At 41.6% G+C, this 15,460-nt stretch overlaps 2 protein-coding genes and 2 pseudogenes across 4 annotated transcripts; 3 read left to right on the top strand and 1 right to left on the bottom strand.

The window, feature by feature from the left end:
* Nucleotides 1-888: 888 nt before the first annotated feature.
* Nucleotides 889-1,803, top strand: LOC311358265 (olfactory receptor 51L1-like; the record flags this gene model as incomplete). Its single annotated transcript, XM_084478261.1, has 1 exon — nt 889-1,803. One exon carries the CDS (start codon nt 889-891, stop codon nt 1,801-1,803), a length of 915 nt encoding a protein of 304 aa, XP_084334387.1.
* A 2,662-nt stretch (nt 1,804-4,465) lies between these two features.
* LOC311358264 (olfactory receptor 2K2-like) lies at nt 4,466-5,329 on the top strand (the record flags this gene model as incomplete). Its single annotated transcript, XM_084478260.1, has 1 exon — nt 4,466-5,329. The coding sequence occupies one exon, from the start codon at nt 4,466-4,468 to the stop codon at nt 5,327-5,329; it is 864 nt and encodes a 287-aa protein (XP_084334386.1).
* A 2,052-nt stretch (nt 5,330-7,381) lies between these two features.
* LOC311358263 (olfactory receptor 10G4-like) lies at nt 7,382-8,373 on the top strand (annotated as a pseudogene). The gene has a single exon. The product of its transcript is annotated as an olfactory receptor 10G4-like (transcript).
* A 1,395-nt stretch (nt 8,374-9,768) lies between these two features.
* LOC311358262 lies at nt 9,769-11,049 on the bottom strand (annotated as a pseudogene). The gene is made up of 2 exons: nt 10,952-11,049; nt 9,769-10,722 (listed from the first exon to the last, which is right to left on the bottom strand). The product of its transcript is annotated as an uncharacterized misc_RNA (transcript).
* Nucleotides 11,050-15,460: the final 4,411 nt, after the last annotated feature.

The following is a 15,460-nucleotide window of genomic DNA, read 5'->3' as shown; positions in this document are numbered from 1 at the left end:
AAACTGGTGTAAAATCATATGTTTTGCAAGTCTATGCCAACCAGTTTGTGTACGTTCAGGTCTGCTCCAAACTCAAGTTACTTTCTTTTCGTGAAATCGTCTCATCAGATGCACTTTGACATCACAACGAAGAGACACTGATGCCAAGAAGGAATGCTACCGCCACGGTGTGTGTGTGTGTGTGTGTGTGTGTGTGTGTGTGTGTGTGTGTGTGTGTGTGTGTGTGTGTGTGTGTGTGTGTGTGTGTGTGTGTGTGTGTGTGTGTGTGTGTGTGTGTGTGGTTCTCAGTCTGGGGAGCAGTTAATGGTGATGGCTGCATTTGAAAAGGTTAAGGCTCACATACACTTTTAGTTAACTCCATGGTGTGTGGAGTACTTCATATTCAACATTGCTGATTATAATGCTCATACTCAAAGTGTTAAAGATATATATATTACAAAGTTACCGTGGGGATAAAGAGCGGATATAAATGTTCAGTGTTCAAATTCTAGCTGAAATAGGGGGTTCACTCACACTTTTAAGTAGAATAAGCCCAAACAAGAATAGATAGATGGATGTGAATATTAAATATTCTCAAGAGTGTGACGACGCTGATGACATCAACCCCATCCAACAAAAAAATAAGAATGCGTTGGGCTTCTGTTATAAATTCATACAGTAGTTTGACCACATCATGCAAAGTACTACGTCTCTTAGCCATACAAACACCATAAGCATAAAAGGTATGTAAGTCTTTTCATAGTTGTAATCAGTCGACTCTTTCACAGCCTTACTAACATCGTCCTACAAAAGACTTGGAAGGATTTGAACTTCACAGAAAACATGCGAGGATTCCAGTGTTGAAACATTTTCTTCCCCTGAAGAACTCTCAATCCTTTGGTTGGTCAAATGGAAAATGGTTCATATCCATTTTATTTTAACCTCACTGCATTTGGAAACATTGGATACTACCGCTATCCAGCGTTTATCTTTTGTTTTCTTCTGTATTCAGTTATTGTGTTCGCTAATGTCATCATCATACTGGTAATCTCACGAGAGAGATCGCTGCATCAGCCCATGTATATTTTGATTTTGTGTCTCTCCATCAATTCTCTTTATGGATCTGCTGGCTTCTTCCCCAGGTTCCTGATAGACCTTCTATCCGACACTCATGCCATTTCCCTTCCGGCTTGTTTCGCTCAGATCGTCTTTATTTATTCATATGCAACATTTGAATTGACCATCATGAGTGCCATAGCGTATGATAGGTATGTGGCTGTTTGTCACCCCTTGCATTACCACAACAAGATGACAGCAAACAAGGTGATTAAGATTGTAGCTGCGGCGTATATCTATCCTGTATGTGTTCTGTCTCCATCTGCCTGCCTGTCTTTTACACTTCCCCTGTGTGGTAATAAAATACCAAAGGTATTCTGCGCAAACTGGCTTGTTTTAAAGCTGTCGTGTGTAACCACTTTTATCAATAACGTGGTTGGACTTTTTCTTTCAGGTACTATATTTGTACCATTACTTTTTGTTGCATATACCTACCTGCGCATTTTACTTATTTGTAGAAAAGGCACCTTAGAGTTTAGGGTCAAAGTTTTACAGAGCTGCCTGCCACATATAGTTCTTTTTGCTAATTTTGCTGTCTCAATGTTTTGTGATGTTGTCCTTAGTCGGTTTAATATAGAAGAATTTAGTCAATTTGCAGCAATAGTTATATCACTTGAGTTTGTTGTGATTCCCCCAATTGTGAACCCTCTTATGTATGGTATTAAGCTACAAGAGATAAAAAAAAATATTATAAAAATGTTATGTTAAAAAAATATTCTGTACATAACCTTTAAAAATTACTATTAGTGGGATAGGATACTCAAACATCCTATTGGTATCAGAGTCTTACTGATGACAAAACCCTTATTCAAATATGTCAAAATATTGCTTAATATTATTTGTATGTATATATAGTTTGTATGTCAAGCTTTTTAAAAACCAGTTGTAACCAAATCTTCTCAACCTGTATTATAAATAACCAACAATATATAGTCTTGCCTTATTCTTTCATGAAAAAAAAAGGCGGTGAAAATACAGAATCATACACTTGCAATATTTGGGTAATAAGAATAAGAATGAAATGCATGAAATTTAAAATGTGATCCATTAAAACAAATTATTCTACTTCATTTAAGAATGCTTGATCCTGATTGATCCGGTTGTACTTGCTGCAGACTGAGCAGAGTCATCAAATAGTAGATACATTTTTGTATTTTTTTTCTAACACAGAAATTTCAAACACGAGGTACATTGTAAAAATAAACCTTGTTTAAAAAAGTTTCTAAAATGTGTCGGAAATCTATCGGAGGGTCAGTCGATACATAGCTTCGCAAGCAAGATACAATGAAGCATCTACGTTATTAAAGTAGTGATCAGATGCAGCCTTGTGTGGTTGCTATAGAAACTAATTAGCTACAGCTGAGCTAACGTTAGTCACCATAGTTCTAAAGGGGACCACTTTTTGAGGGAGATGAACTCAAACAGAGTATACATAAGCATGCAATATGAATAAGAAAAATAATAATTATTAAAGTATTTTAATTGTTTTATTATGTTGGCAAGCAAGAAGTACAATTAATGGGATAATCACCTCAAGGCAGGGCAATAAAGTTTGATATGCCCAGCTCATGGAAGGTAAGCCGTCCACGAGCCGGGCATATCAAACTGTTTATTGCCCTGCCTTGAGGTGATTATCCCTTACGTAAAAGAGCTAAACAACTTACCAAATCAAACAAATAACCGGTTGCTGGGCAACGGGCAAAGCGCTCAATTTAATTGGTTTGATCAACTGGTGTAGGGATTCAATGGCAGAGCATAGATAGACAATGAAGTGTCAAAAAGCTTGACGTCACATTGTTCCTGTGGCTTCAAATAGTTTCAGCTGGTTATTTGAATGAGTGGAAATTGTGCATCACTTCAATTCAAGCCAGAGATAAGCAAATGTTGTTTTCCTCTGTAGGGATCCATTCGATAATGTTGTCACACTTATAATGCAAATGTCAGTGGAAAAACAAGCACTATTAGAAAGCCTAACTGTACATACAGCATTTCAAGGTTGACATTGCATCCGGTTTCGTGAATTGCGGCTTCCACTTTCACGCTCCGCACTGGACCAAAAGTATTGTTGGCAATTAGTCCCTAAGACCCAAAATGAAAGGAAAATAGGCTCTAGGTTCAAAAATCCCGAAGTTGTCCTTTAAGTCCAACTCTAACAGAAGGCTTTCTGAACGTTGAGGGAGGGCGTATCACTGAATCAGTGACCGAAAAGAGGGTCTCAGTGAGGACTCTGAAGAATGAACCCAAACGATATAGAGGCAGATTAGGCCGTACAACAGCAAATATTAACCTAGGTTTGTTTGATAGTTTTGGACATTAGCTGAGATTTACATCAATGGGCTTCAACATTAACAGTAATAATATTTGTTTTTTTAGTAAATTTTGATGTGTGTATTTATATGTGTGTCACGCTACAATTTCAAGTAACCAAAAAAAGAAGTGGACAAACACCAATCTTTGGCGGCCAGCACTCTTAAGGTGTGTTCACACCAAAAACAAAGCCAATATTCTACTTCTCTTGTGCAAGAAAAGTTTCTTGGGATAATGATTCAGCATCAAGCCATTCGCACAGCTGGCTTGTCTGGCAAAAAACGTGCATCTAATTGCGTCTTTGTATTGACATTGTATGTACATGTGCTGCGCCTTCGCCTTTGGTGTGAATGCATGGTTTGGCTTGGATGTGCCGAATCACAATTTACTCTTTTCATATCCTTAGTACTTTCTGAAGTACGAATGGAGTTTATGGATATAGAATATAGGATGAATGAATATGTGTTTAATCGAATCCCGACAATGGCAATGATTAAAAGCCACAATCATTTTCACCCACTTTCGAGTTTAGTTATTCTGTAGACGCTCAAGTGGTTCATAGACTTTTACTATTTCATTGGCCAGCAATTAATCAACAAGTCAGAATCCACACTTGACCGCAGAGTGTCCCCCACATGATCCAATAGCAACAGTGTTCTATGTGTCATTAAATGTATCGATCAACCAATGATTGTTTTATTCAAGAATACATTTTACTACAACACACAAAGACCAAAATCACATTGAATGATACAGTGGACTTCTCATTGGTACATTACGAATACACCTAGGGTGATGAATAGAAGAGTGAGTGGTGGCAGGCAGCTCTGTGACCCACCCCAGTGTGACTGTGTCTCATCTGAACCACTTTGCAGGCCGCATGGGGAAACAGTCAACACCTACATAATGACCACATGAGTTTCAAAGCACCAACGATGCCTGACTCACAGTGAAGGAGTGAAGTGAAGAGGAGGCTACTGTAGATCATGTCATGATCATGGATAACACTTCTGTCATAACAACGTTGACACTTTCAGGGTTGAGCGGGGAGACCACCAACAGAATGGTTATTTTCTCCCTCACTCTACTTTGCTACTTTGTGATTCTGATGGTTAACATTTCCCTGGTTCTGACCATCATCTTGGACCACAACCTCCACCAACCCATGTATATCTTTGTGTGTAACCTGTGCCTCAATGCTCTTTACGGAACTGGCGGATTCTACCCCAAGTTCCTTCTGGACCTGCTGTACTCTCGCCACGTGATCTCGTTTGGGGGTTGTGTGGTGCAGAGTCTGGTCATATATTCCTCAGTCTGCATTGAATATTCTATCCTTGCACTGATGGCCTATGACAGGTATGCAGCAATATGCCGACCACTCGACTATCACTCTCTTATGAAAAAGCAGAACGTCTGTCTGCTTACATGCTTCTCCTGGGTTATTCCTTTTTTAATTGTACTGGTTTCTATTATCAAAACATCTACATTGAAATTATGTGGCTTGCATATCGATAAACTCTATTGTGCCAGTTGGGTGATTGTTAAAATCACTTGTTCTCCTGGTCTGACAAACACTGTTATGGGTTATATTACCATCATTATTTATTTTTTTCATTTTGTTTATATTTTCATGTCGTATGTTTATCTGGTCAGAACATGTGTGAAGTCGATAGAGAGCCGAGGAAAATTCATGCAGACTTGTTTGCCACATTTACTGACTCTGCTCAATGTGACCGTGGCTGTGTTGTTTGATGTGATGTTTATGCGATTTGGCTCAGCAGATGTGTCGCCAATAATTAAAAATGTATTTTCTATAGAGTTTTTTATAATACCTCCTATTATCAACCCACTAATATATGGCATTATACTTACTAAAATACGAAATCGAATAAGGTTTATTTTGTTTAACACGAAAGTTATGAGTTAATGGTTAAGTGTGTACATTTTGAAAGTCTTTTTTCTCATTCAATCTATTTAAGTTAAACAGATGGAATGGCTGACAGTTTCATAGTTTCTGTCTTCGACCCATTATCAAAATAATCAAATAATTGTAAGTTACTTTAATAATTCAACTAACTTATTATCATTTGATTATTTTGATAATGGGTCATAGACAGAATAATGGTGTCCAGACTGGTTCATGTATTTATATGGAAATTGTATGCATACAATTAAGCTGTTTTGCATTTTGTATCACATCATTTAGTAAATTAAAATAAATAAAACAAAAACATTGTCATTTAAGCCTTATTGCAATACACCCCAAAATATGATGGCTTTTACAATTGTGTGTAATATGAATGTATCTTTATCCTTAGAATTTTGTTATTGTCATTTTGGATGCAGCAGAGTAGAGGAAGACAAAATGATACATTCCCGTCTACCTACGTCCATCCTGCTCAAAGCAAGCATAGAAAGGTTTTTTTACACATTTTTTTATGCTCCTAATGGAAGATGAGCAAGTGGCATTTCAATGTTTTTCTAATCAACATTTTAACTTATTAAATTTCCATTCAAATGTCTCTTTAAACTCAGGCCAACGTGATTGACAGAGAAAATTAGACGTTAGTTAGACATTCATATATTCCTCTTACGTATGGATCAAAACAGTTGGACATCAAAATTAACTTCTTAAGCTTTACATTAAATGAATAATTTATATTCAGAACATGATATCATAACAAATACACAGAGCATTTATGTAACAGCACACAACGATTTTATTATTATTATTTTTTCTCTCTTTTTTTTGAGCGATCTGATTGGCTGGGGTTTTCAAGTGATTTAACTGCCTGGGGTTTTCGAGCGATCGTACGAGCTGCGGTTTTCGGTTATCAGACTGTCTGGGGTCATTCGCTTGGTTTAACCCCTAAGATCTGACCACAATACGGTCACCTGTTCATCTCTGTTGCTGTCGTGTTTTAGCCTAAGAATTGTTTGCGCAGCCGAGGAGCATGAAGGTGAAATCGAGGTGAATTTTACTCAAACGTAAAATTACTTTTAATTAATTTATTTTTATTCTACTTATACATATTTTTTTAAATGCGCATGATTGGTTCCTGTCACTGTTCACCTTTGGAGCTCAAACTGCCCTAGCACAGCAGGTATATCATGAAGCAAATGGTCCCATACTCAGCAGAGAAGAAATGTAAGAGCACACAAGGGAATATTAGGAGTTCATGTAGGAATACATAACAAAGCATTATGATATTTTATATGAGATATAATAGTTGGCTACTCCCACTGCCGGCCTCTCAGTTACCAGCGCCGGCTTATCCTTGGCCAGATTAGTAGCTGGTTTAAGTCTTAATTTGACCCTAACCCTAACCCTCTTACTCTAGTGCTTGCCTTCAGTCAGGGAGGTAAACATTATGCATACCTGCCACATTTGTCTGGGTCAACAATGGAGATGCTTCATTCCCTCCACCTATCCTCTACGTCCAAATCACGTCAGAACCCCAAGCAGGAGAAAAATTATAAACATTTTAACCGTAAACATGAGTGAGAAAAAATTTAGTTGCAAATCCCGCTACGAAACACACAGACATCACGTTAGATATGACTTCAGCAGCTCTGGGTAGTGTTGTGTTGAGAGGTAGGGTGTGTGGAGCTTGGGTGTATTTTAATAAAAATTAAATTTTTTATAAAATATATATATAAAAAAAAATGATCTGTTAAATCTCACCATTGACTCCAGTTCATGTTATTTTTAAGAGGTGTAGTTAAAAAAACGGACTACACACACTTTTGGAAATTTACTGATTATAGCGAAGTGAAATGTTATGATTTGTATTACTGTTAACTCAGTAGCTCACTGATTGGTCCATTCTATTTCCTTGGAGTGCATACAGTGAATACATAAACAGCACACACAAGGAGATCAAGGCATAACCATTGATGTGTTGTCCTACTACTACTACTATTACTGCTGATCAGTACATTTGTATCTTATTTTTTTACCAGTGATTTATTTCCAACAATGGATAATGTTTCAGTTGTAACAGTATTTACTCTTTCAGGTTTAGATTACCCAATGGAACACAAACTAACTCTCTTTTCTTTTACTTTAATATGGTATGCTTTGATTCTCTTTGTCAATTTATCTGTCATTGTTGTCATCATTATGGATAAGCACCTTCACAAGCCAATGTATATCTTCTTGTGTAATCTGTGCATTAATGGGCTTTACGGAACAGCAGGATTTTACCCCAAATTCATCATAGATCTTGTAACAACTCATGTCATCTCGTACACAAATTGCATGCTACAGGGTTATGTAATACATTCTTCAAACTGTGGAGATTTGTCCATCCTTGCTCTGATGGCCTATGACAGATATGTGGCTATTTGTCATCCGTTGGTGTACCATTCAGTGATGACAACTAAAAAGGTCTGGATGTTTGTATGCATGTCCTGGTTCGTGCCTCTTTATGCTATGTTCATGAATTCAATCTCGCTGGTCGGGGTATCATTGTGTGGCTCACACATCAACAGGCTCTACTGTGTTAACTGGATGATTGTTGAACTTACCTGCTCTCCTACCAGGGCAAACAAAATTATTGGATATATTAATATCCTTATTTATTTTGCCCATGCTGTGTTTATTGTTTGGTCTTACATATATTTAATCAAGAAATGCATCATATCTAAAGATAAGAATGGGAAGTTTATGCAAACATGTATGCCACATATAGTCACTGTTGTTAATTTCAGTATTGGAATATTGACAGATATACTGTATATGAGATATGGATCGGGTGACTTGCCTCAAAGTCTCCTGAACTTTATATCAATAGAATTTCTACTGATTCCACCACTCATGAATCCCCTTATATACGGATTTAAACTGACCAAAATTAGATATCGAATTATTACAATTTTTCAGTGTCAAGTCAAAACTTTTAAAAAGAGTGAACTTCCTCGCATTCAAAATCGACCGTGATGGAAGCAATGGTACCAGCTGTCTTATAACAAGCAGTCGACTTTTCTCTCATCAAAATATGATTGAAATGATACATAGGGTCAATGCCTCATTGTATACACAGTATTTGTTATTTCAATAATGAAAAAGTAATGTTTTGTACTTTTTGTTTACTTTCAAAAGTTAGTCAGATAAGATAATGTAAGATAAGATAATTTAATAATTATATATATATATATATATATATATATATATATATATATATATATTACATATATCTTCACTACGGCCTCTTTAAATGCACTCCATTTACTATTTACACATAAACTACCAGAGAAAATACATTAAATTTCACACTTCTATCTATTGGCTGACAATATTTTAATCTTTTTTGACTCAAGTGTATATTCTATCTATTGACAGTGTTTCACACTGTGTTTCACACTATTGACAGTGTTTGACAGTGTTTCACACTGTCAATAGATAACAATTCATAACAATTCCGTCAACAATTCCACCCGCGATTATAACGTAAGCATTATAAGCAGTGGCGGTTTTAGGCACGGGGGAAAAATGAGACACACGAGAAAGAAAATGATCTGCGCATTTTCTATTTCCCCCCCCCCCCCCCCCCACACACACACACACACATTGCTACCTGGTCTGTGGGAAACACTGTATTGAATATATTGTACTAGTAACTTGTCCTGTTGTTCCAAGTTTATTCTGTGTAGGGATGTAACGGTATGAAAATTTAACCTCACGGTTATTGTGACCAAAATTATCCAGGTTTGTTCAATATATGTGTTCAATGTGTTCAGAAAGCACTGATAGGCCTCTTATAATAAGACAAGTGGTGTTTCTTTGATTTGAAGAAGTATATAATAAGAATCTTCTTATAATATACTTATTTTCTTTTATTAAAATGTAAAACTGTACACATGAACACTGTACAAGTGAACCTTAAAAAAATAGTGCATTGTGCATTTAAAATAAATAGCCACTATAAACAAATTACAAAAATAACTACTACAATCGTTTGTAATCAAATCCAAATGTTGTATTGATGGCATTAAAATAAAAACAAAAACAATATGTAAACAAATCAATGGAACGGAACTGATTGTATACTTATTCTCTCCATCATCAACAAATAAGATGCTGCTGATCCAGCATCATGTCTGTCTCTATTCACTTGAGATTGAAATGTAAAAATGTCAACATATTTACCTTGTCTGGTTTAAGCTGTGATCTAAGAGGGGAAACAATGTACCCACTGACACTGAATATTCTCTCTGATGGAACACTGGTTGCTGGGATACACAAATGCTTTTTTGCAATCCTGGCAAGGTGAGGCAGCTCTGGTGCATGGCCCCTCCACCACACCAGTGGATCATCCTCGGCTGGAATGGATGGCAGAGACATATAGACCTTGACTTCCTCCTTCACTGTATCTTCTGGGGTGGCTGGAACTGAACCCTCTTCAGATCTCTGCTGCCTTGTTGAGGTATTTTTTTTAGCAACCCAGCCAGGCCTTTCCCTCCTGATGCTGCTGTGGAGGTACTGCTGGTGCTTTGTGGTTCCTGCCTGACTTGTACATGTGTCAGCTTCAAGGCCTCTTGGACACAGCTGTCAACTACATCATCCACAGGGTCATCTAAAAAGTTAGTTTTGACATCCTTTACTTTCTCTATGTACCGCTTGTTTAGGTATTCTCTCATTAGCTGTTTCATCTGCTTGGTCAGGGCTGGATCCTCATCATTTTCCTCCAGCTTCAGGACATCACCAGTGATGTGGTCAAGAACTGGCTTAATGGCTGATAAAGTGACTCGTGTCTCTGAGCCAAGTGCATCTGTAAATTTGCTCAGAGGTTCAAGGGGCTGGCAGAGTTGCTCCATAACAGCTATGTCAGCATCCTTGGGCATCAGATGCCAAACTCCCCTTTCTGCAGCCAGTGTTGCACAGACTGCCTGCTGCTGGCTGAGGAAACGCTCAAGCATCTTGTATGTAGATCCCCATCGGGTCACAACATCATGGGTGAGAGCCTTCTGTGGCAAGTTGAGGGCAGCTTGCTTTTCTGTCAGTCCTCTCTTTCTCTTCCAGCTCCGTGAGAAGCCCTGGACCAGGTGACGACAGGCCCTGACTCCTGTTTCAGCTCTCTGAATTTTCAGAGCCTTTGAGATGGCCAGGTTCAAATTGTGACCGAAGCATCCAAGCCACAGATCTGGAAACTGTTCAAAGGAGACCAGATCGGTCTTGTTTATTTCCCACTCCTCCAACATATTTTCAAAAAACTCTATGTGAGTTAATGAATGGTAAAGCTGATGTATGGTAGACTACCCCCTCTTTCACTGGTCCAGAGGTCAGTAGTTGCAGCAAAGAATTCACCCTGAGCCAAACTTTGCCCGTGTCACACTGTCCCGAAATTGACACTAGATAAACACACGATAAAGGAAATGTTCAAATTCGGCTCTGATCGTAAAAAACATTGGACTATTCGTGAAGGCATTGAGGGCTGGCCGGGGTGGCCAGCCCTCAATGAAGCGGGGTGGTCCGTCAATAACTGAATATGGACCCCCCTCGAAAAAATGTCTGGCTCCGCCACTGCATCTGGAGCCATCGTATGACCGCCGGTGGAGTTTCTCAGGCTCCGGCAGCAACTTCATGAGCGGTGGCAAAATATTTGGCATGCCAAAGATTCGCCGAAGGACCTTGCGAAGGTTCATTTTCGTGTTGAATTTGTGTGTCCATTTTGCCCTTCGTAAGGCCATTGTGATTGTATCTTGTCATGTCGTGTCATGTTTGTGTGATCATCGGTGCCATCGCCTCACGAAAACAATGCGAAGGAAACAAGAAGCTGCCCGATTGTCTTGGGAAGACACCACGACTACGTGAAGCCCTCGCAATGCCGTTGTGTAGCCGTCGTATTAAGAGTTTGATGACATCGAGATGGGACCACGGTGTCGGCGAAGACAGCCGAATTTGAGTAGCTCAAGCGTTTTTGATGTGTCATGGTAACGTGGACATATAAAAGGCCAGCCTCAGAGCATCTTCCTCAGTCAGTCCTGAGCAACTCTACGAGCAGAGGCGTGTGTAACTCCCAAAGCTTCAATCACAATTCAGTTCCTGGTTATTAGGCCTATATCAAAATTATTATATAGATATTGTCTCGGCTATTTTGACCGTGGGTACAGCAGGTGAGGTCAGCTCGACTCACTTCCAATAATTAAAAAAAACTTGCGACTTCAAAAAATGATTGCATTTATTTTACAATTAAAAAAATGAACAAAACTGTCCTCTAAATTAAGGAAATAATACTGGGAAACGAATAAACCATTATAAGCAACGAGTGAACGGTGTAAATACTATAAATGCTGTAAATAAACAGTATTATATAATATCAGTCCTGCAACGGGTCGGGTACCCGCATAAAAGTTGCTAAAACGGGCGGATTGTGACGTCCAGTTTAGTCAACGATACGACACTTGACTCCCAGCTGCGAAGAGACCTCGTCTGGTTTTCTTTCAACATTCGCTCGGTATCTCACTATGGGACACGCCCCTCGCGCTGTCCCCCAGAAGCAATTTTACACTACGCCAGTCGTGACTGGCCAACAGACGTGACGTCTGCTTGCAGAGGAGGGACTCCCTCCTACTACATAAGTCCCGTCGTCACGTCATCTCCTCAGTCTTTAACCTCTTCTCGGTCCTAGAAGCACCTCTTGGACATAAGTTGTAGACGGCCTAGCAGACTGTTCCTAGAGCGAGCTAACCCCTCGGTCGCCGAACGCTAGCCTACATCGCTACTTCTAACCTCTGAGAGGCTAAAAGCTAGACTGTCACCAAACAGTAGCCGCTAGTACCCATACTAGCTGCAATCCACGTGTTTAAGCTGGCCTGTCACCAAACAGTGGCTGTGCATAAGCGGAGAGCGGAGAACATGCAGTCAGAGTCTGAACCTACCCTAACCGAGGGCTCGGGGAAGCCTTCGACAAAGTCCTGCGTGTGCGGGAACAAGATGTCGGGTGCGGATAGCCATTCCGCTTGCATTCGCTGCCTTGGGCTGGAACACGCCAAGGCTGCCCTTGCATTCCCAGCTGCCTGCGAGCATTGTCCGCGTTTTTCGCATAAAACCCGCAAACGCCGATTGAATAAAGAAGCGAAGCTCTTTGCAGAAGATCCCGTAATGGGGGTAACCGACCCACCACTACCGGAGCTAGCGGGAGGTTCCCGGGGGCTCGCCAGCCCACCGGGCACCAGCTGGGGATCGGAGGTGGACCTCACCGAAGCTTCCCAGCCGCTGGAGTTGACTCAACCCAACGCTACTGAGGCTAGCCTTCTGGCAGGGCCTGACGAAGCCGAGGGCGGTTATCCCGAGTCGGGGGAGGATTCTATTAGCCTCGGCTCTGACGAGGACGAGGACAATGATCCCTTTTCCCCCCGCACCGTGTCGCCTACGGTGGTAGGCGGCGCGTGCACCAGCTCCCCGAACCCGGCCGTCAGCGTGGACCTCCACGAGGCCTGCAAAAGGGCAGCTGCGAGGCTGAACATCGAGTGGCCTGAGCCCCCAGTAGAGGCCGCCACATCTCGCTACGAGGGCAAGCGGCTCCCAAAGGCGAAAGCCTCGACCAGCCTGCTGCTCCCGGCCTTTCCCGAATGCCTGGATGAAGCGACCCAGTCTTGGAGCAAGCCTCTCTCAGCTAAGACCCTTGTCCAGGGTAGCTTGGGGTTGGATTGGGCCGGTATGGAGGAAAAAGGATTCTCCCACCTGCCTCCGGTTGAACCACTTCTGGCGTCGCATCTCCACCCCACGCAGAAGTCCGCCATGACTTTGGCGAGTCCTACACTGCCGTCCAGAGCCGACTCCTTCCAGTCGTCGATGACCGGGAAGGGCTACAAGGCGATGGCCACGACGGTGAGGGCGCTCAATGCATCGTCGCTGCTGCTGGCCTACCAGGCAGAGCTGGAGGTCGACATGTCAACGTCACCTACCCCAGCCCTGTGGGACGAGCTGTGCGTTGTGACGGACCTGTGCCTGCGCCTTCACAGGAGCGCTGTCCAAGCGTCCGGAAGGGCCATGGCTCTGATGGTCACGCAAGAGAGAGCAAGGTGGCTGAACCTGTCCAGTCTCTCTCTGAGGGAAAAAACCCAACTCCTCGACGTGCCTGTGGACCCGAAGGGCCTGTTTGGCCCAGCGTACGGCGTCATGCTTAAACGCTGGGAGGAGAAAAAGAGGGAGGGTGAAGCGCTGCAACTGTGTCTCCCCAGAAGAGCGCCTTTCCCCACCAACGCACCTGGCCAGGTGTTCACCCAGCCCCGCGCTCCTCCGCCGACTTACCGCATCCCAACACGTCAGCCCCATGGGGCCGGCTGGGGCCGGAGCAAGCTGCCGGAGCACAGCGGCGCGTGGGCGAGGAAACCAGACCACCCTCCTTGCCCGGAGCGAGGAAGAGGTGTTTGCCTATAGACTGAGGAGATGACGTGACGACGGGACTTATGTAGTAGGAGGGAGTCCCTCCTCTGCAAGCAGACGTCACGTCTGTTGGCCAGTCACGACTGGCGTAGTGTAAAATCCTATCCTGATTGTGGAAGATGAGGAGGAGACGCTTCCACATTGGGATCCAGTTACACTTTGTTTGCGTTTAGTGGTCGATGTGGTTGAGCGGTTTGATGATCTAGACCTACTATCTGCATGCATCTCTTCTTTGTCATACTCTACGGCCTGCTCTACAGCGTTTCATTACATCCTTCATCCATTCCTCACCTTTCCAGAAGAAAGCGTTAATGGATTCATTTTTAGGATCGAACCAAGTCTTTTGATCATCCATAAACTCATCCTCAGTCATGAGTTGTTTCAAGCAAGAATTTTGGTCACAAAAGTCTTGAAGCAGATGATTAAAGTCAACACACAACTTATTTTTAACAGTGTCGACATTGGCATCATCTTCCATTAATTGCTGGATTTGATTTTCCATGCTAGTGAGCTGTGACAGCTTGTACCTGCGTGCATTTACTGCTTCAACTTTGTTTTCTTCCAAAGCCTTCTCCGTCATTTTTACAGGTCGTTCTTTTAAGTTCCTGTTCATCCATTGCAAGTATCTGTATTTTTTTTTCTTTACACGTAAGTAGTAGGCTGATAATGTCCAAGAACTTCTGAATAAGCTTTACATCAAAAAACGTTTATTTTCCTTATTCGGACGAATGACGTTCCCAGATTGATGTCCGCTCACACACACACGCACATGCGGAGCGTCCGTGCCGTCCTCATGCTCTAGCTAAATTAACGAGGCAACACTTAAGCGCTGGTTACACTTCTACAACTGCGTAATGCGCTATCCAACTGCGTAACCACAGAGACCCCTCGACCCCTCATAGTTCTCCGTCTTGGTGCCGGATATGCAATGCGCAATCTGTGTTTTGAAAATGGCGCTGGCAGTGTTTACGTTGTGATAGTAGTCAAACCGGAAAAGTAATTCCGGAAATTATGTTTTTAGAGGACCAATCGCAGCCCTTGCTGTCTCCATTGTCGCTTGACGAAGTGACGGACGCTTAAAAAATATTTCATGCAGCCGGAGACGACGGAGAGGCTCTCCGACAGGCTCTCAGGCGACGTAGAGCACTATACGCAGGAGTAAAAATTTGGCTTTACGGTTTATTTTATTTTTTTCCGTAAAACACTGCGCTGTAACTGCCACGTTTCATTTGTCCATTATCCTTTCTCAGTCAGGCCGTTCCAAGATCCATTAATCCGTGTGAAGAGCGAGTTTTTTGACTAATAATGTAGGATCAATAGGTCTAATTAGTGAAGCTCCAGCTTGACGCTCCGCTTTCCCCTCGACACGTACCTCATCCAATATCCACAAAAAGAATCCACCGGACCACGACGTGAAGTTTAAAAGGTTTAGGCCTACTTGTCAAAAGCAAAATGCAAAAATCCTTTTCCACAACATGAGGTTATGATTTGAGGCGAGAGAGAAAGAGAGAGGTCAAAAAACTGTATGGCTCCACGCTTGTTAACCCTGACTGTCTGTCACAGATAGTTAACGCAATAAAGTTAACTCTCACACTTCAAAATAAAAGTAATTAAATGTGCGCATACACCAAAAATAATGCAAGGGAATTTCAAAATAAAATTCAA

Source organism: Micromesistius poutassou (assembly GCF_964030765.1).
Source record: "Micromesistius poutassou genome assembly, chromosome: 14".
Taxonomy (NCBI): Eukaryota; Metazoa; Chordata; class Actinopteri; order Gadiformes; family Gadidae; genus Micromesistius; species Micromesistius poutassou.
The sequence above is the reverse complement of the archived record's forward strand: the minus strand, read 5'-3'. Positions and strand labels throughout refer to the sequence as shown.